Below are 22,793 nucleotides of genomic sequence, written 5' to 3' on the forward strand. Positions count from 1 at the left end.
CAATGAAATTTTTAAATATTTTTGTATATAACCACGCAGCCTTCTGATTTTAAAAATAATCTTGCCAAAAATGTGATGAAATTATCTGAAACATGCAATTTCACATTCAGATGCAACTTAGTATTCTCGGAAAGTGAAACTGCATTGACTTCATCGGTAATACATTCTTATCATTTATTATTGTGACAGAAAATATGTCTAAAATAGATTAGGTTGCTAAAAACAATCAAATCAAAACATAAATATATGAATTCATTTTAAAATGTATCATAGTTCGATAAATACGTAGATATTATATGATATTTAATAAATAAAATTGTTTACATAATTCTTCTTTAAAGGGAAACCGGTTGGTCGTTACCCTCCCCGCATCGAACGGAAGCTTTGTATGGAACAAATTGATAAGATAACAATAGTGGAACAAGCATAGTTTATTTCAAAGTCACATCTCTGGAACAAGCTTTTGTGTTAATGCTCTTCACTTGAAGGTATGTACAATTACAATTAATGCTACACTTGCATGAAAGCGTTGATTTATTCTGCTTATCGTAAATTAATCTTAATTTATATATTAATTAATTGTAATTTCGAATGCACAGCTTTAGATTTAAGTTCAATTATTTATCTCCACAGCACATTATGCTAAATATGTATTTTAAGTAACTTTCCAAGTCAGTATTCAAATTTATGTAGATTTCTATTGTAGTAAAAAAAAAAAAATTTAATGTGTAAACAAAAATAATATTTTATGCATCATGGATGAAACATAACTGTGCATAGTGCATTTAAAAGCATAAAATAAACTTCTAACAACATATCCAGCTATGACCATGAAGAAATTTATGCTAAAATTTTATGTTACATATTCTTACTTGTATTTCAATTTAAGGCATAAATTTGAAGCTTAAGAAATTAACGCTCAAATTTGATGTTACATAATCTCTTTTTTTTATCTCAGAATTTACGCATATTTTAAAATGCACAATCTCATGTTCAATCAATCGTATATATTGAAAACATGTCAAATATACTGCAAAAACATTACAAGTCTCATTAAAATTCCTCTCTGTATATTTTAAAATTACCAACTGTTTTTAAACTATTGATATGATTAATGTTTTTGCTTGTGTTCAATTAACAGTAAATTTTAGTTTTAATCACATCTTGGCAAATATTTTCTACAATATAATCTTGGCAAGTATTTTCGGCTTCTAGAAACTCAGAAAATTTTCTTTATTTAAAAAATCTTCTATGCAATCAAAATTGCTTGAAAAAGCTTCCACGGATTCAAAAACTCATTATAAACTTATTAATTTAAAAACTACTAACACGTTTTACTTTCACATTTCATAAACAGGATAAAAAATTTTACAAAAATACAAAGTTAAATATCTCAAGAATATTCCATCTGTAACTTGGCGGAAACTCGTCAGTTCAATTCAACGAGAAAATGCAAGCGATAACCGAGCTTCAGTAAGCTTAGTAAGGTGAACAATCGTCCGTCTGCGACTGCGTATCTCCCAATGACGCAATACGGATTGCACTAATGAAAACGGTGCTTTACGCTAAATCAGAAGCTTTTAAACATGCGCTGAAAGCCCTTGGGGAAAAATTAAGCGTGCATAAAATATTGAGAAAGAGCAATTGTAATGTTTTACTGCTAAATAACTAATTATGTGAGCAATAAATGTTGCCAATATCACTCCAATAATCTATATAAGCGAAAAATCAACTTTTATTTTTACAATTTGGAAGGAGTTTATGAAATTAGGTAATAAATATTCTGTGTCGAATATTTTGGAGTTCTTCTGATGTATTGTAACTTTGAAAGTAATCAGATAATATCTAAAATTTTCTATGAGTAATATAAAATCGGAAATATTTCTGTTCGTCAAATATTATATCACAGCTGGAGAATCGCCCTTATAATGTTTAATTTTTTTTTTTTTTTTTTTTACATAAACTAGCTGCTGAAAATAGTTTAACGAAACATGAAAAATATTAAATTTTATCTTAAATGATTTGATGTTGTAGAGGGAAATCTTGCTAAAAACCTGTTTTAAAGTTCTTTGAATACTCAGAAATATAAAAAAAATATTAATGTAGGTTTCTAAGAACTAGTGAATGGAAGTACTTTTAAAGCATGTCTGAAATCTGGTATATTTCCTCATTCGATAATGAAAACACATTTCTCCTAACCTTTTAGAAAAACCATCGATTTTTCTATATATTTCTGGAAGTTTATTATATTATTACAAACTAAGATAGTTGAAAATGCAATATATTTTAGGAATAATTCAAAAGGTACGTTTGGTGGTCCTTGGTGTACGTTTGTAGAGTCATTAGGATTTTTGAAGTAGGAAACACGAAAGATGAACAATGCTATCGCCGGGACTCGAACCTGGATCTCTCGAATACGCGCCGAGTAAGCTAACCGTTACACCCTGAAGGCACCCAGAAAGGAGGGGAAAATACCTTATATACTCCCCCTTTTAAAGGGTGACTGGAGATTAGTGGACCCAATCGCCAAATCCTGATGGTGAAGAATCAGCATCCACCACCTTTTGGTTCGGGCGCCACTGTAGAGTCATTAGGTTATTTTGATGCTGGAGACGGGAAAAACGAGCAATACCCTTGCCGGGACTCTAACCTGTGTCTTTCAAATGCTCGCCGAGTGTGCTGCCTTACACCAGAAAGGAGGGAGAAAGTACCTTATACGTCATTAATCTGTTCCAGATCCTTTGACAGGTACCAAACGAACTTTCCCAATAGGAAATAAAGAGAAAACAATGAATCTATTCTTATTTGAAAAAAGTATTGTTATTATTACAACATTGTTTAATAGTAAAATACTAATGCAGTGGAAGAAATATACACTGTACCTAAATGAAACGCTGTATATAATAGTGTACATAAATGTATTTCTAATATCCATATCAAAAGCAATTTCTTTACATATTTTAATGTTTCTGATCTTCGTTGGGTAATCGATTTCATCCCCTTTGCAAGTTAGCCGATTGAACAGCGTCTTTGTTTATCACAATCATACCAGTCACGTAGACACCATCGTATTCGACATACAGTAAGTCCCCGATATGCGTACACTTTTCGTACTTTTCAGCAATACTTTTTTTAACCTCCTTGGTGATCCTAACAATTTTATTCGTTGCTTGCCTTTTCTCCTTAATTCTTATAAAACTTATCGGTAAAGAATTTATATAAAAAAATTAAAGTTATTGAGCAGGTTATTTACAGCAGTGCTCCGCTACCGGTGTGCCGCGGCACACTGGTGTGCCATGAGTAGTAGGTGTGCCGCAATCAAATACATGTATTTGACATTTTGCAATTTTTTATCATGTATTTAATACACAATGACAATTTTTTCCCTTAATAATATCTATTTTAAATGTTTTTATGTATTTCACTGTTGTGTGGTTGTGTGTGTGATTGTAAGTGTGTCAGCATTTGAATTTTTTTGGCACTTCCTTGATAACTCGGAACTCTTTGGTGTGCCACGAAATTCCAGAAAGATTTTTTGTGCGTCGCGGGTTAGAAAAGGTTGCGGAGCACTGATTTACAGAATACAGTCAAAAGTCGTTAATTCGGACACCCATAATCCAGAATCATCTATAATCCGGACCTCAAAGCTAAAACTTTCTGCACATGCGCCGCGTTGACGTATGCACATAGGCGTTTACGTGTGCGCGTAAGATCTTTACGACTGCGCATATGCGTGTGAGCAAGCGCAGAATACGTTTTCGCGTGCGCGTTTAATGTATAACAGACGGTATAAGCTAAAATTATCTAATTATCTATTTCAGTTAATGTTGATGATTGCGTTGTTCCTTAATCTTCAAATTGGATCCGGCTTATTATTTTTTGCAGACTGTAAGAGCAGTTTTATAAAAGTAAGCATGAACTTTCGATTATGTCAAATAGAATTTCCGATGCTGGAGCTCCCAAAGGATCTACAACACGAAAGTATGTTTCGATGTCCATCAAACAAAAAGTGGAATTGCTGCAAAAAATGGATAAAGGCATATCCTTTGTTTATCTAACCATTCCGAAATCTGTTTATCAATTTCACGCTGCTCTGCGCGGGGGGGGGGGGTAACGTTGCGGTGCGCAATGAACTGGAAGTTGATCTGTCAGCACTATCCTTATCTTCAGGGCAGATGTTTTTATTTTATTCGGCTTATAATTCCTTACTAAAGGTAGTATTTCATCTCGATGTACTCCGTCTTTGATATGATTTAAATCAAACTCCTCGTCATTATAAATATCACGAATACAAATCAAATAGTTTTCTGGTTGCAATTTTCTAACTTCGGTTATGCGTAATGTATGCTTTACGCATGCGCGCGTTGAAAAAAATGTTTAATAAAGTAAACAAATAAATATTAAGCTTTTTTTTGTAAATTTTGATACCCTTTAGATCATAATTGCTCATTATTTTATAAATTACGGTTTCATATTTTTAATTTTATAATTTCTGCATGCCATCTTACCAGATTTAAACTGATGATCTATAATCCGGAAAAATCGATAATCCGGAATCGCCGAATTCCCGATGAGTCCGGATTAAAGACTTTAGTTGTGACGCGTACTGAAGCTTAGCTGTAGCATTGTCTCAAAAGAGGTAACAAGTGCAGTGCGCGCAGTCGTGATTCATTGAATCCGAGCACATACACCGAAACAGGTAGATCTCGACGGTTATGGCTCGAAACAAATATCGTTTTCAAACAAATATCGTATACTAAACAAAACGTTTCGCGTCAAACCAGGGCATATTTCAAAGTGTACGTATCCCGAGGTACCGCTCACTGTATTCGCTAGTATATTGATCTGAATAGTCTGAAGTCAATTAAATACTTGAGAAAGATACAGCTCAGTATTTCACATAAATCTGATTTCCTCTGATGAAAAACAATCTGATGTATACACCATGCGACTTCCTTGTACGGCTTATTAAATTATACACATTGTTCATTTAAACTTATTTCCTCGAATTTCATTAGAGAGATTTCTCGTTCAATTAATTGAGTTCTCACTTCGCGGCAAAGCAAAAATATATAAATACTTAAAACATGTTCATTAAAAATTGTAAAATACAGAAAAACATAAAACACCAAATGCAGTTGAAACAAATAAAAAGAAAATATTTTTGCAATCAAAACTACAGTTTCTATGCATGAAAAGCAGTTCAGCCAGCGGGAAAGAAGACAGATTTTTTTGGTGCACGAAACTGAAAGTTTACTTTTGATCCCACTCGGAAAAAAGACATTGGAGATGCAGAAACTGACTTAATTCACTGTTCTACTGAGTTTCAATTGCAAACAAATGGTGGTTAGTTAGGCTTAACTCTCCACTTAAACTTTTAAATTGGTGATAATTCTACAACTAGTGCATGCAGTTTAATTAAAATCATAAATTGAATTGTATCATAAATTGAATTGAATTGCTGAGTAATAAACTCAACGATTTAAAAGCGAGCAATGGCAACACTCTACGGCGGGTGGGGGAGGCCTTTAATTTTCAGCGGGCGCGGAAATTCTAAAGATAGGCTCATTTTAAAATTATTTTGCGACACTGCTACTGAACTGAATTTTATAGTTCAAGTGCAAAGAACATGATATTTAATAAATAAAGGTAACACACAAAACGTTAAAAAAACGCCCTTTTGGACGTAATTTATTTATTTATTTATTTAAATTGTATGCAATATTTTACAATTATATAAGTACTGAATAGTTTTTCAAATTTCCCGATTCTTTTTTTTTTTTTTTTTTTTTTTTTCTTCTATAATAATGTATGTACACCACTGTACATACATTATTATAGAAGGACCGGAAAGATTATTATAGAAGATAATTCCGGAGAAGACCTAGATGCTTTTACGTGTATAGTGTCTTTGCGGCATGAAGGCACTCAAAATATTGCCTAATAAAGTCGTAAGTCTTCTAGAGAGGTTTGTGATAAAGAAAAAGGGTTGGGAGACCTCCGGATCTAGGTATCGTTCATTAAAACTTGTGAGGAGGTTCCCTTTTTTCGCGGGTGTAATTCGGTCGCCCCCCAACGAATTAAGTCGGGCAATGTTCTCGGTGATTTAACGATTAAATGATCAGTTGGATTTAGCCAGTCCCAGTGACTAGCAAAGTACCTGGCGTCATACAGACCAGAGGTAATGTACATATTTACTAGAAATAGGACGAATTGAAAATTTTCTGAAATCTGCATCATAAAAAGCTGTCAAACTGCTCGAATCCTTCATAAAAGAATAATAATAAGAAGGAGAAATTTAATTTTACATTAAAAGTTTTCGTTAAGGATAAAATCTGAAGTTTGTTTTCAATAAATATAACTTTAAGAACTGATTTTTAAAAATAATATTTATTATGTATTTATATGCATTTATTTAGAGAAAATTCTTGTCTGGTCATAAACATACTGTCCAATAAAAGAAGTGATTATAACGACCGGAAATGAAGCTGACGTCATTTCCGGTTACTTTACTTACTTACTCTCATTCTTATCGTCTGAGTGCAGGCTTCTCTTTCGCCATTTGCAATCCTGCAGCTGAAGAAGAATGTTGGGTATTTGAACCTTCGAAACTAGTTCTGAAAATTAATGATTATTACTCTGATATTTTTGCTTTACCACCTCCTATTACCAGCATAGCAATCATTAGGCAGATAGAATCTTAGAGTTACTGTGCATTTGGTTGAAGATGGTGGTGCCTTCTTATTTAACTTAGATTACCATTCTTTATTTAAATACATTTAATTTATATTTATTGTATGTTTGACGTAAAGTAGAAATGCAGGAAAAATATATTATAAGAAATAATCTGTGAACAAGCTCACGAAATTCTTCGTGGCAAGGAGTGCAAGATTGCTCCTGTCGTTCGCAAGACCCTTGAGCACCATGCAGGTGACGACTTCGCTCAGTTCCGCTCTCAGTTTTTGCAGGTGACAGTACGTTTTCGCTCAGTTCCGCTCTCAGTTTTTGCAGGTGACAGGACGACTTCGCTCAGTTCCGCTCTCAGTTTTTGCAGGTGACAGGACGACTTCGCTCAGTTCCTCTCTCAGTTTTTGCAGGTGACAGTACGACTTCGCTCAGTTCCTCTCTCAGTTTTTGCAGGTGACAGTACGACTTCGCTCAGTTCCGCTCTCAGTTTTTGCAGGTGACAGTACGACTTCACTCAGTTCGGCTCTCAGTTTTTGCAGCGGACAGTATGACATCGCTCAGTTCAACTCCCAGGTTTGACAAGAGCACCTCGGGGGGGGGAGACGGGTACAAGGGTCTCCAACCCTCTTTCACTACCACCAACCTCTCGAGAGGACTTCTGGCTCGCCGCATATTTAGAGTGTCCCTATGTCGCACGGACACTAGAAACATCCATACCTTCTCCATTATTCTCCGCAGTAGGCTCCCCTAACCACTGTACAATTTGGGAGGCATAGAGAAATAATCTATTTTAAGGTGTATTTTAATTTTATAACAGTTATTTTTAATTTTGAAACCCTTTCCTTTTAATTCTTGTTTCTCACTTACAACTTCCTACCAGAATGAGTTTTTAGAATCGCGTATAATGTAAATGAGGTAGAAAGGGATTTTAAAGAAGGTGCAACTTACTTCAGTAGGTGACCTTAGGAGTCCTTAGTGGCGCGTGTTTGCCGTGGGGCTACTTCGCTATTAAACCTACTACGCTCCTCCGTATTCTACGTGCCTGTTGATAATCGCCGACTAAGTAAAATTAAATTAATGGCCAACTATGTTGGGTTAAATGCTTCTCCAGACCTTGTGTTATATACGAAACTTAAAAGTTTCCTTCCCTTAAACAAACTTATCTCTACATATCTTCTCTACATATAATTAAACAAAGAGTTTGTCTGTGTGTGTGTGTGTGTGTGTCTTTCGTTCGCGTTGCGCGTAAGCTAATAGACCCACGGCTACGAAATTTGGTACATAGGTGCATCTAGACAAAAGCCAGTGCATCTGGAAGCGATTTTTTCGAAATTCGAATTAGAATTTTTTTTATTTTATGTTTTGTGACGAAATCGCGTCATTTTGAGACATAATGGGCTATAGGAAAGCGAGATTTTACTCTACACACTCCATTTTCACATCGTCATGAAACGTAGGCACTTAGCTATTTTACGAACTTGAAATAAATTTCGTGTTTCAATAAATCGATTCCATACGAATTTATTTAACAAAGGGAGCTTAACACCTTTTCAACAGGATTTTTTCTAAAAAAGTTTATTTTTAAAAATGTTCAGTTTATTTTTCTTTGATTTTTGGACACGTTAAACTTTCATCCTTGCCACTGCTTTTACAAGAAGAATTTTGAAAAAAATGATAATATTTTGTATTTAAAAAAAAATTAAATAAAGCTTCCGAGTACACTTCTCACATCTCACATCTTTAAAAATATGATTTTGGCAACAATTTTTCATCGTATTTCTTATGTCACTGTTTTTAAGAGATTGGCATATTTCATTGTCATTTTTTATATATATAATACATTTTTATTTATTTATTTATTTATTTTATTTTTTATTTATTTTTTTTTTTTATAAAGTTGTTCTGCAGAGTAAAATTCTGCGCAGAATTTTTTGTTTTGAGTTTCTTCCATGTTATTTTTTTCTTATTTCACTATTTGTAAGATATTGAAAAGTTTTGCTGATTTTTTTTCTTCAACGGAAAGTTGGTTAATTTTTTTATTACGATAATTAATATTTGTATTAAGGGATATAGCTTATTTCATTGTAATTTTTTTCTCTTGAAAATATAAGATAAAATATCATTAACTTTTTTTTTTTTTTTTTTTTTTGCATTCTTTTATGTTATTTATTGCTCATTTCACCGTTTTTGAGATATTTAAAAGTTTTGAGTGATTTTTTTAGGAAACGAAGTTTCCTTTATACCATTTGAGTTCTTAAGATTTTGCAAAGGGAAATTGGTTAATTTATTTATTAGGATAATTAATATTTGTATTAAGGGATATTGCTTATTTCAATGTAATTTTGTTATACGTAATAACTGTTTTTGTGAAGTTATTCTGCAGAGTAAAATTCTACGCAGTTTTTAAAATTTAACGTTTGGTGTTCCCTTCAGCCATTTTTTCGGTACATTTAAAAGCCAGACGAAGGCTGGTAGCGAAGCTGCTAGTAAATACTAAATATTTCTAAAATGGAGATGAAATACCATTCATACAAAACATAATAGGAATGATTCATGACTTACGTCATGTACTGAAAATTTTTATCACTTTGAATGAGTGTACTGATAAGGCTAAATAAAACGAAGTCCAGGTTTTTTTCCAGTATGATAATTTCGAAACTGTTAAAAACGTGCTAAAGTTCTCTGCAGGTAATAGTTGCTTTCAATAGAAGATTGGATTGTTAGCAAGGATTTCTGGTAAGTCACTCAAAACCTCACATAATTTCTTTCTTTATTTGAAACCATTAATGATTTTCAAACATTCTGCAGCGTGACATAATATTTTGCATTCTATTCGCCCAAAAGAGACGTTAGTCCCGAATGGGATATCAGTCTCGAAACGGCATTTCTGCGTCGAAACGTTTAAATGCGTTGTATCACTTTTCAAATTGTTGCCGCCAAATATTATCGCCCTGTAAATATATCTTAAAAAAGTTAAATAATGAAGAATCTGCATGTTTCTCGCATTGTAAAAAAACAATACAATGTAAAAAAAAAAAAAAAAAAAAAAAAAACAGGACAATTTGATGGCGGTACCCAGAGCCATCAAATTTTGAATAATGTAATCCTCCACACGAACATGGACACCTGGAAGGCCGAATTTTGAATTTAAAATTTCTTTTATTTTCTAAAACTTTAACGAATTTTTGACTAACAAACTCAACGATATCAAAGCGATCAGGGGCAATACTGTACGGGAAAAGTAAAAAAAAAAAAAAAAAATTATCTCCAGCGTGCGAGATTGTCTATTGGAAATTCTAAAGATAAGCCGTTTTTAAATATTTTCAGATTTCGCTGTTGATTCGAATTTTATGTGGTGTAAGCGTCAAGAACGTGATATTTAATAAATAAATTAAACACACAAATACGTTAAAAATAAAAAGACAAAAAAAAATTTTAAAGCCATTTTAGTAAAAAAATTGAACACTGATATCATGAACTGAGAAAAGATTGAAAACACAGAAGAATGTATGCCATCACTTTATGCTCCATCGGGAATTCTAAACGTATGCTGCTTTTAAAATTTTTGTAATTTTGCTGTTGAGCTGTATATGGCGTAAGTGCGAAGAAAATGATGTTGATTTATCTTTTGTTGTTTTATTCTACAAATAAACCTGAAAAAAAAATTTATTTTTATTTTTTTAAATTTATCCTTTTTACTTCCTTGTACGAAGGAAAAAGGAAGTATTGTAATCGCGAAAATTTTCAGGCAGCATATTTCAAGGAAAATATCCACTTTGACCGCTATCGAATGCAATTTAACGATGTTTTTGCGTGACATCGTTACGTAAGAGCAGAATGAAAGACTCTTTTCCTCCAAAAAATTATAAAACTGCTTTAAAATGAATTCTGAAGAAAATTTTTCGTGGTGTCTGTACGTACGTATATATGTATCTTGCATAACTCAAAAACGAGTAGCCTCAGAACGTTGAAATTTTGTGTATAGGACTGCTGTAACATGTAGATGTGCACCTCGTATTTTGGTTGCAATTGGCCGCACCAAACGTATATTATATCCACTTTGTTACCCCGGTCAGTTTCTTTGCTCTTATTACGTTTGTAAATTGGGATTTTTTGCTTTAAAAAGATTGGACTATGTTGTTCTTATCTTCCGGTTAAGGTTTTATGCCTTTAGGAAATCTTCAAGCAGTATTTGTAGAATTATCAACAATTTAAAAGTTGTTTAAGTGCGGTTAAGCCTGATTTTTAAATAACATGGCGGACATGTTTGTTTATATTTGAAACAGCAGACTAGTGGATTTGTTGCCAATCTAGAGAAACTCAGCTTCGCAACAACAAAGATAACGCCTTCATTTATTATTGCCAATTAAATCATGCTTAATCCTTTGTGGAATTTTTTCGAGGAAATAAGTGTTTAAGATTTACTTCGTAATTTTTAATACGGATATTTTGAGTTTTTATGTATTTTTGCCTTGTCGCGAAGTTAGAACTGAATTAATTGAACGAGAAATACTGAATCGTCTGTGAAAAACTGTTTTTTTTTTTTTTTTTTCTTTTTTTTTTTTGTTTGCTTAATTTCTTTTATACATCGTTCTAGATTTATTATAGTATTTGAATAGAACATGTGGCATCAAATGATATAAATTTTGTGCATTCTGAGTTATAATATGAACAAAATATAACGATGTTAAGTGAACCTAGTGCCAGAGTGTCGCTATAATAGACAAATATAGTGTTTTTTAAAGTGCATTTATTCTATTGTGGTTTATGCGCTATCGACGAAGTAGATTTAATTCGATCCAATAAGTTTAAATGAAAGGCAAGAAAAATGCGTATAATTTAATTTTTCGTACAAGGAAGTCATGTGGTGTATACATCAGATTTTGTAAGTTATTAAGAGAGAAAATTAGGTCTAGGGTGTATGTTCTGCACTAACACAGATACAATATAGGAAAATCTGAATGAATTAAAACAGGTTTAAAATTTGCTGTTTCTTTTTCAAAAGAATAAACTGTCACTGTCACTAGATTGCAATTTTGTATATTTGCAGCAAGTTACCATGGTGTTTTTCAGTCAAGTTTTCATCTACAGTTATGAAAATTTAACTTTTATTCATGTGATATTTTACACTGAAAGTATGCTATTTCTAATTCAAGAAGTATTGTTAATAGTAAGTAAATACTGATAGTAATAATAAGTAAATAATTATAAGTAGATTAATTTTAACTTCATTCGGATTGCGGGTATGTTGAAATATTCGATTATATACTGAAACTGATTTGAACTGAAGTGAAATTGTAGTACAGTTAATTTAGAACTTAGTAAATGAAACTTTTTAAGGTATAAATCTAATAATCGTATGAGATTTAAACCTTAAAATGCACTGCGTTTCATTTTTCAGAGAAAATTAAATTTTATTCTCAGTTATATATTTCATTAAAATCAGAAGACATGAATTAAAGGTTTTGCATGATATGGAAAATAAACCCATAGAAAAGTCTATATTATGAATCAAATTTACGTTATATAAAAACAAAAAGCGTTTTAATTATGCCTAATTAAGCTTAAAGAGCATAGCACGCCATTATTTTCTTATTAAATTTATTGAGACGTGACTAAAGTTTCATTCAGTAAAGATTTTCCTCATTCCATTTGAATATCAGAATTTACAGGACTATCATGTTCTCATTACTCGCTAATAAATCTTTCTTTTTAGCTACTCCATTCTACATTCCATGCTCTTTTCGCACTTTATGAAATGTCAATTAATAACGGTTCTTGAAATGAAAACTCAGAATAAACAAAACCATTTTGGTAAATATCAACAATTTTATTTAAACTTTAAAAGTGATAATAATACTAGCTACTCTCTTACAAAATATATTACTTATATGCCCCAAAAATCTTTAGAATATCATTCTGATGTTACCATTCCGAAAAAGCACAACTCTTTTTCTTTTATTCATAATTCACGAACTTTATACATTCTAATTCAATATTGCCTCTAAATCGATTAAAGCACGTATCTGTAAATAATTCACAACTAAAAATGTCTTCAAAAATGGACCTAGGGAATAATATGCTTGCACCATTTGACTAAAGGGATATTGTAGGAATTATATAATGAAAAATCAATATCATATCATTATCATCTAAAAACGTGCGCCAGATAAACGTGAAATAGGTTTTGTTTTCCTGCATTCAAATAAAAATAACCAGGAAATCGGAAAAGCGGTGTCATAGAATACAGTTTCAGCAATAATTTTTTTAAATGTCAGCTGATTCTCTAAGAAACATTTTATTGGAAAAATAATCAATTTAAAAGACCTTGCCTATCACGAATGCTTTTGTTCTTTTACACATCTGAAGATACATCTAGTTGCTGAACTTACTTTATGTTGACGTTATTAAAAGAACTGTGTCCTTCTAAATATTAACACAAGCTATCATATTCTTCGAAACACCTGAATTTTTTTTTTTTTTTTTTTTTTTTTTTTTTTTTTTTTTTACCAGAAATGAAACCGCAAATATTTGGTGTACGGGTCAACATTCTATGGAACAACACAGCTTCCGTTTCTAAACGAAAACTGAGATAAGCAAAATGAGATAAGTGAATCTGATTGCGAACGTGTTTAAGAAGTACTGTGAAAAGTAATAAGAATATGTAGCGAAAGAAAATTTTAATTTCCAGTCGTAAATTTTGTATAAAATGTAATAGTACATCCATGTCTATGATTTATATGTCCGTGAATTTTAAAAACAGTTTAATCTTACTGAGCATTTTTATTTTTACCGTTGTAAGGAATTATAGCATTCCTTCTTTTTGTGTACCATTTTATATTGGACAGCATATTCAAAGAACAAATTGAAATATTTATAATTTGATACTCAGTAAGCAAGAGACTTTTCAATTTTTACTCTATAAAAGGCAATTATTGTTGCACACTTTTTTAACTATTAGTGTAGTCTTAATCATTGTTAAACATCAGTTAATTTTTTGTTAGTCAGTGCTATCTAATGGCTGATCAGGCGCAGGATAACAACTGGAGAGAACACTGTAATGCAGTTTCTCTGCCATTATACAAAAAGTAGCGCTTTTCATTCGACATCAGTTGTGGAGGGTTTTTGCTATAAAAAAAAAAAAAAAAAAAAAGAAAAAAAAAAAGAAAAAGGAAAAAAGGAAAAAAAAAAAAGAAAAACACTGCATGTATTAGTAGTTGTATACAAATTTTCGATGAAATAGTTAAATTTACAGAAAATATCAATAGAAATGTTCCTCCAGAGAATTCGAGAGCAAAATATACCGTACATTGAAGAAATTTCTTCATCACATTTCTACTTCTGTTCGACTGCCAGAGACTGTCTTAGGCAATGACTTTCAGTCACTTCTGTTATGTTCTCCCTGCTAAAAATGCCCCATAGAAACAAGTAAAACTTTTTATGGGTACCCATAAGATTTTATGGGTTTCTATTGACTTTTACTGGTTTCTGTTGGTCTCTGTGGGTTTTTCTTACTGGTTTCAAAATGACCCATAGAAACCAGTAAAACTTTCTACTGGTACCTATAGAATTTTTGATGGTCTCTACTGACTTTTACTGGTTTCTATTGATCTCTGTGGGTTTTTCTTACTGGTATCACTTGACACCCATACAACCAACATCAATGGCAGAACTTTGTACTGGTTTGTATAGGTTTATATTGACTTTTACTGGTTTTCTTACTGGTATCAATATAATAATAAATCTTCTGTTGGTTTATATGGGTTTATGCTATTTTTTATCTGACGTTAATAGACTTCTTGTAAACAATAAAATTAACAGAATGAAAATATGATCTCTTTAAGACCATCAGAGTAACAAGAAAACGCAGGTGGTCGTTTTAGAGAGGGTTTTTACTAAATATGCTTATTCATTTGATTTAAAAATTGTTTTTCGGAAACAATAACAGTAATCATATACACCACACACAACGAGGTCTCTCTGAGGCGACCAGCCGCAAATAAAAATTCATCTTTGAAAGTGGTCGCCTTATAGAGGTGATGCTCAATACGGTTATCTTTTAGAGGTCTTATCGGTAGAGATACGGTTATCTTTTAGAGGTGGTCGTCTTAGAGAGATTGCATCTACGGAATGAATCTCTCTAAGGCGACCAGCCACACTAGCAGAATTTTCTTTGTGAATGGTTGCCTTACAGAGGGAATATTCAATGCCAAAGTATACTTATGTTTCAGAAATACTGGTCTCTTTCAGAGGCGGTCGTCTTAGGGAGGTGGTTTTTGCTACGAGTTGGTTCTCTGAATACACACACATAAGCACTTACATTTCTGATATTACAAATAAACACCGATATCAACCAACATCTCTTTAACGCGAACAAGTTCATTCACAATCGCAAAACTTTTCTCTCTGTTAACGCTGACGTGAAGAAAAAAATTCCCCCTCCCTCCCCCACTCTCAGAAGTTTCCCAATTGTATTTTGTTTTGCCTTTCGAAATTAAAAAAAAATTCTTTCATATCTTCTGGCAAAACATCAGGTTTAAAAAAAAAAAATCACGCAATGGGTCGGCGATGACCATTAGGAAGGTAAGAAACTTACCTGCAGTCCCATCACAGTTCGCAAGACTGCTGATACGCAATACTGTGATTATTATTTAGATTTGAAGGGACCGAAGGAAACGATTCGACAGCTTCTTTAATGTCGTCTTCAACCATATCGAGGACTTCAGTATAAAAGCTGAAAGGGCGTGACTTATTCAGTCTTCAAAATGTACCTAACAGCGCAAGTACAACAAAATACTCTGAAACTCTCAACTAGAGGAACTCAATTTTAATATAATTTCTGAATTATAAATAAATAAATTTTTGGAACCTAACTAAGTGCTGCTTCTGTGCATTTAATATTTATTATTAATTGGTTGTCTATATTGTTAATACATATGTTAGTATTCAATATTGATGTTGTACATGCAGCCCAAAGAGCATGCAACCAAATCACCAGTGAAACCAACGGAGTCGTCCCAGTTCCATTGTGACACTAGTAGTAAAATGATAACTTGATTGGAATTTGGATAGAATGTGAATCATATTATCAGCTTTAAAATAGCATAAAAGTATTGAATGGGAGAAAATTTTTTATTGAGAACAGAGAACAGAATCTTTAGACAGAATAGTTCCTCCTAAGGGAACTTGTTCTATAATAGGCTGTAACGGGGCAAAAAGGCAATACAAATTTTAATAGTGGAACATGAGACTTTAATGGCGATGCAACATCAATACCGATTTCTGTATTTTTGTGATGATTTCAAAAAACTCAGCAGAGAATGGTGAATATTATTTCTTTAAAGTAGACATAACTTTCGCAGTTTGAAGACAACAATAAATCATAGAATGAATAACATATGCACAATCTGATTTTCATCTCTCTTTAAATCGAGCTTCTTTATCTATATGCCCATTGATTTGTTAACGGTACCGCTTTATTATTGATCTGATGTGGATAAGTATTATCTTGTAAAATGAATTTTTGACCTTACTAGACATGCGTATAAGCACTGATAAAATTTTAGTATACTTAAACATACCTTTTCATTTGAATGCAGAGGCAAGTTCGTACAAGCACTTAACAAAGTGTCTTTGCTTAAATCCTGAATAACCATGTAATGTATCAAGTAACTTTGAAGTAAGTTACTTCGATGTTAGATGTTTCCCTAAATTTTGAAGAAGCTTTCCGTACAAGATATCAGTTGATACTGCACTGTAGACATTATCAGGACTTATTTAGGAAGAGTAAGAACACTTTTTCGTGATTGTATAGACCGGTTACAGCCGAAAACATCGCGGCAAAAAAATCACGGACGAAAACGTCGCGGAGAAAACAACGCAAGGCGAAAACGTCGTGATACAAAACATCGTAGGAGAAAACATCGCAAAGAGAAAACATCGCAGTTCTAAAACATCGTGCTACAAAATATCGTCGTCGAAAATAAAGCGGTTAAAAAATTTCGCAGTTTAAAAACATCGTCGTCGAAAATATCGCGGTAAAAAAAAAAAGTATCGACAAATCATCGCATGACGATAACATCGCAGACATGCTTTTTTCAGGCTTTAATAATTGTAAATGGATATTTCCATAATGATTTGTGAGCGCAAGATGGAAAGAAGGATAATCTTTACTTTCATATTTTTTATTAACTAATAAATTTTTGCTGAAAAAGTAAGAAGGAAATTTAAACATAGAAAATTAAGGCAACTTATAGCACTTAATTTTAAACTGACATAGTTAACTACCAAAGGTCATTAATAAATCATTTTTATAGAGTTTTTACTGGTAATTTTTCATTAAAAGTATAATCTAAAAATGTTTAGAAAAAGGAAGCTACGTAACTGCATGAACTTATCTATAAAAAATTGCTAATTATGAGATTATTTTCTTCACATTTGTCAATCTAATACTCTTATAATGAAAATTATTTCTTGTTCTGCTTCAGCTGATTCTTAAGTTTCCTTCTTACTTTTTCAGCAAAAATTTATTAGTTAATAAAAAATATGAAAGTGAAAATTATCTTTCTTTCCATTTCGCGCTCACAAATCATTATGGGAATATCCATTTACAATTATTAAAGCCTGAAAAAAGCATGTCTGCGATGTTATCGTCCTGCGATGATTTGTCGATACTTTTTTTTTTTTTTTTTTTTTTTTTTTTTTTTTTTTTACCGCGATATTTTCGACGACGATGTTTTTAAACTGCGAAGTTTTTGAACCGCTTTATTTTCGACGACGATATTTTGTAGCACGATGTTTTTTCTTTGCGATGTTTTCTCCCACGATGTTTTGTAGCACGACGTTTTCGCCTTGCGTTATTTTCTCCGCGGCGTTTTCGTCCGCGATGATTTTGCCGCGATGTTATCGGTGGACACCGGATAGACACAAACTATATAGAGCACAAACTGCAAAAATGTGTGGTGTAATATGTTAAAGAAAAAGATGCGATTATGTATTCTTTACGTTACTGTTTATTAAAAATTCATTAATATGCATATATAAATATAGATAAAGCATATTTTAATATGAAACCTGATACGGCATGTCGCTGCGAGTTTATCGCACTGTGGTAAATAAGATGACAGGGCTAACTTCACGCAGTCATCTTCACGCATAACTTCGAAAATGTTTTCTGTGTTCATTCGCGTGTGTTTCACACAGGCTGCAATACAACAATGGAATATTGAGAGCAATATTGCCGTGCAACATCTAGTGTAAATATCGTGTCGGCTTCGTCTTTTAGAGTCGAAACATTCACAAAAGGCATGCAGATAAAAAGCGAACTTCCAAGACCGAGCCAACCTACTGTAAACGTTACTTCAAATAGAAGCAACCCAGTTCTTGTTGGAAAAACCACAGCAAATGAGCTGATCGCACTCCTGAAATAGCTGGCTGAAATGATGAAACGGTTGGAAATTGATATCTGAAATAGCTGGCTGAAACGAAAAAAAACCACAGCAAATGAGCTGATTGCACTCCTGAAATAGCTGGCTGAAACGATGAAACAGTTGGAAAATGATTTCTACATGGAATTCAAAATTAACAAGTTTTTCAGTAAACTCATACAGTTTACTACGAAATGCAAAAAGATCAAGGACTCCGGAGAAAAAGCTCCAGCTTGCCATCAGTATGGTGGGCTTGACTAAAGGTATAGAATCATAATCCTCTGTATCTCTTGAGAGGTTAAATATATTGTGAAGACTTTAGAGCATGGTAAATAGGGCCGTCCAGCTATGATATATTTCCCTATTTATGGCAAGAGTTGACTATTCGCGTGTCTGTGATGTACACTGAAGTGACAAAAGTCATGGGATACCTCCTAATATTTTGTCGGTTCTCCTTTTGCCCGACGAAGTGCAGCAACTGGACGTGGCATGGGCTCAACAAGTCGTTGGAAGTCGCCTGCAGGAATATTGAGCAATGCTGCCTCTATAGACGTCCATAATTGTGAAAGTTTTGACGGTGCAGGGTTTTGGGCACGAACTGACCTCTCGATGATGTCCCATAAATGTACGATGGGATTCATGTCGGGCGATCTAGGTGGCCAGATCATTCGCTGGAATTGTCCAGAATGTTCTTCTAACCAATCGCGAACAATTGTGGCCCGGTGACATGCCGCATTGTCATCCATAAAAATCCTATCGTTGTTTGAGTACGTGAAGTCCATGAATGGCTGTAAGTGATCTCCATATAGCTGAAGGTATCCATTTCCAGTCAATGATCGGTTCAGTTGCACCAGAGGACCGAGTCCATGTCATGTAAAAACAGCCCAGACCATTATGTAATCACCACCAGCTTGAACAGTGCCTTGTTGACAACTTGGGTCCATGGCTTCGTGGGGTCTGCGCCACACTCGAACCCTACCATCAGCTCTTACCAACTGAAATCGTGACTCCGATATGCTCACGAAACGATATCACTCAACCGATATGCTCACGAACCCACGATGGCTGCAGGCGATGTCGTGCTGTCAGTAAAGGCACTCGAGTCGGTCTTCTGCTGGCATAGCCCAAGGAAGACAAATTTCGCCGCACTGTCCTATCGAACACGTCCCTCGTACGTCCCACATTGATTTCTGCGGTTATTTGACGCAGTGTTGCTTGTCTGTGAACATTGACAACTCTACGCAGACGTCGCTGGTCTCGGCCGTTAAGTGCAGGTGGTCGGCCACTGCGCTGTCCATGGTGGGATGTTAAGCCTGAAATTAGATACTCTCGGCAAACTCTTGACACTGTGGATCTCGGAATGTTGAATTCCCTAACGATATCCGAAATGACCCATGCGTCTAGTTCCAACTACCATTCCGCGTTCAAAGTCTGTTAATTCTCGTCGTGCGGCCATAATCACGTCAAAGCCTCTTCACGTGAATAACTTGAACACAAATGAAAGCCCTGCCAAAGCACTTCGCATTTATACATTTTCTACGCGATACTACTGCTGTATATTTGCATATTGCTATCCCATGACTTTTGTCACTTCAGTGTAAATGGACTCTTCCTTTTATTCAAAGTTGCCTCACTTTCTTGGGTATCACACCCTATGACCTGCTTACTTGATGCGTCTTTTTGAAATTACTAAAAAGAGCTGGACATATGGTACTCTGTGCGATCCTCTCGGCCATAGTGTTATTGATGGCCGGACGTTCCTTTGAGTGTGTGGCATAACTGGAATTGTCTTTTCCTTTTCATTCTTGGCATTTGATTTTCACAAGATTGAGAAAGGACCAGACGTGCAATGCGAATCACATCAAAAGGTCTTGCCAGCCACCGAGGTATAGGCTGGGCATCCCTGACGTAGACAAATTTAGTCGCTCTCTCTTCTGTGATGTGAAGTGAAGCGCACATTAATTACTACCCCTTCATGAAGCCTTGTGCATTCTATAAAAGTTATAAGATAGACTAGCAGTCACGTACGAACAACATCCTATTGAAATTTGAAATTAATCTCATATATCATATAAGGCTCTTTAGGTCTTCTGAGTCTGAATTTTTGCGATGAATAATTCATGCGGGTAAAAAATGGATGGAATTCGATTTTCTCGTAATGTTGAAATCAGTTGGCAAAGGAACAGGTGGATGTAAACATCGTGATTATTTGGCGATAAACAAGGTTTGTACAGTTGATTTAAGCGACTTTACTCATATTCGTTTCAGATTCTAAAATTCAGAAGCATTTTGGTTTTGGAATAAACGCACAATGGCAAACAGTGAAAACCGTTTTTCTTTTTCATAAAAAAAAAAAAAAAGCGATTTTTCAAGTAGTCCTTTTTTCACCTTTTTCGTTGAGCACTTAAGAGTAAGACAGATTGCCTCTTTTGCTGTGAAAGTATAGCTGTAATAGAAACATAATAGACATGCTGTAATAGAAGAATATAACACAAAGAGGCTTTATGATACTAAGTACATTGGGAAATATTCTGCATTGAAAGACATTTTTGAAGCGATAAAAACAGTAAATTCAAATCAAGGTAAATTATCAGCGGTCTTTTTCCTTCACAGCGAATAAATAATCCGAAAATAATGTTCGTATTAACTATATGATAGCAGAAAAACTGCTGAACGTGGAAAACCTTTGATGAAAGGTGTATAAAAGAATGACTTCAGTGTTCAGATGATGCGTTTTGATGTTGATTAGTCATTACAAGCTCAAGCTATTTCCAACATTAACTTGTCTGGTGTAACAGTAGCGAGATACGTGGAGGATCTACCAGTAGATATATTCACTTAAAGTAAAGATAAGTTAAGATTTATTTAAAACGTTGAGCGCGGCGCCGAATTTGCTGTCCTTTCCGTTCAGCCAGCAGCGAGCTAAGGCATATTTTGGTTTAGAATGCTTCAATACATTTCATTAAAACTAAATTTGATCACATTTCATTGAGACTATATTTATTTTTCAACTTTAATACTGTCGGTCCCGCGGACCGACGCCAGCCAAACGAAAATTCCAATGTCGATCCCCAAGGACCGACGCTGGCCACACGGAAAGTTCACTGCCGATCCCCAGGGACCGGCGCCGCGCTCAACGTGTTAAGATAAGTTAAAATACAGATGCAAGGACTTTGTGTTTTATTCTGTAGCAATGGATGAATAAGAAGATACTGCACATTTTTAATCGCGGCATTGATAGATTTCACGATAGTAGATAAATTAGCAGTGTTGTTGAACTTAAATATGTGATGACTGTTGTTGTAAAAGCGGTTAATTTCATCCGGTTCACATACAATTTCAGCAGTTTTTGGGTGGCCCATTTTCAGATTTTATTTATCATATATCAAATCTAGGGAAGCTTTACATTTATAAATGAGCGTATCAAATATTATTAGGATCGATTCCTACTATTATATAATGATATTTACGTTGAAAATGGAACAATGAGGTCATTTTCTATTTAATGCTTACTGATATGGTAATTACATTTTTAAACTTGTGATTTCTTTTGTTTTAGAATGGATTCAGTTGAAGTTTGAAGGAACACCTATAAATACCTAATCTGTTAATTATTCGAATAAAGGAACATTTAATATTATGGCAATTCCAGTGATTCCCGTACTGCATTCACCATCGAAGGAGGAAGTAGATCTGGAAGGTCAATTATTACTCAAAGGTTTTGTTAGTGATCGATTGGCGGAAGCAGGAGTAGGAGATCCGAATGTTTTCTCAATTTCAGAAGTAAATGTCTCAGATATACAGTCAGCTTCTCAACCGGAAGCGATTCCTTTGACAAGGTATTAATATTTCCTAATTTAAATAAAATTTGATTGTGTATTTATGTGTTTTTTAAACATTGTTACGAAATGCTGAGTTGTGGTAAGATAGCTTCCCCGCAAAGTGAGTTTAGGGTTGCCAGATTTGGCACGAAATAGCCATTTGCCGACAAAATTGGCCATATGCCATAGACGAAGTGAGAACATTCTAGAATGAATTCCTACTGGTTTACACCGGAATATTCCCGAAGACAGGCCAAAAGCTATATAAACCCTGCCTCTACGCGGAGTAGCAGTGCATCGTCGAGTGTATCGAGTTTATCTGTGGTGAGTATCTTGAGAACGTTGAATCCAGTGGTAGTGTTTTGAACTCCGAAAGCGACCGAACCGAGTCGGGAGCTGTACTTTAGTGCTTTGCCGTGAATTGCTTCATCGTTATAGCCTGAAGGCTATGTTGCTGATTGTTTCAGCGTGTTTGTCGTTGTTTTTCGACGACTGCAACGCGTCTTTGGAAATGTGTTGTGTAATATTGGCTAATGAATTGAGTTTTGATTCTTCATCAAATGTTGTCAATCATTCCAAATCCACGAACTCGTAGAACGCAACAATATGCATGATACCGAAAAGTTGTTGCTGATAAACATACATTGTGTTTTCTGACATTTTCTAACATATTTTCTGTCTGTTTATATCTTATTTTCTGTTTGGAACAAAATATGTATACTGCAAGAAAAAAATGAGACAGTTCTATATCTCCCGTTCTACTGGGCCGATTGACGAAATTCAAATTGCGTTTTTCATGTCTCGAAAGTGCGACTTAGGATATGTATTAGATTTATATATAGCATTGTTCAAATATAGG

The 22,793-nt window shown here is 34.0% G+C and overlaps 1 protein-coding gene across 6 annotated transcripts in view; it reads left to right on the forward strand.

Moving 5' to 3' along the window:
- Positions 1-22,793, forward strand: part of LOC118204797 (apoptosis regulator BAX-like) — a 59,456-nt gene that overhangs the window by 139 nt on the left and 36,524 nt on the right. The window contains exons 1-3 of one of the 6 annotated variants that reach the window (XM_085824717.1): positions 10-156; positions 342-488; positions 21,673-21,952. In XM_085824717.1, coding sequence (XP_085680843.1) covers positions 21,753-21,952 — 200 coding nt within the window. In that variant the 5' untranslated portion in view covers positions 10-156; positions 342-488; positions 21,673-21,752. Of the gene's footprint in view, positions 1-9; positions 157-249; positions 489-9,274; positions 9,424-12,403; positions 12,502-21,672; positions 21,953-22,793 lie in introns of those variants that run through there. The other 5 variants (XM_085824720.1, XM_085824718.1, XM_085824722.1 and 2 more) reach the window with 5 other exon arrangements.

The sequence above is a fragment of the Stegodyphus dumicola genome, chromosome 10, assembly GCF_044657685.1.
Source record: "Stegodyphus dumicola isolate Sdum_Otavi_A_Nest chromosome 10, ASM4465768v1".
Lineage (NCBI taxonomy): Eukaryota > Metazoa > Arthropoda > Arachnida > Araneae > Eresidae > Stegodyphus > Stegodyphus dumicola.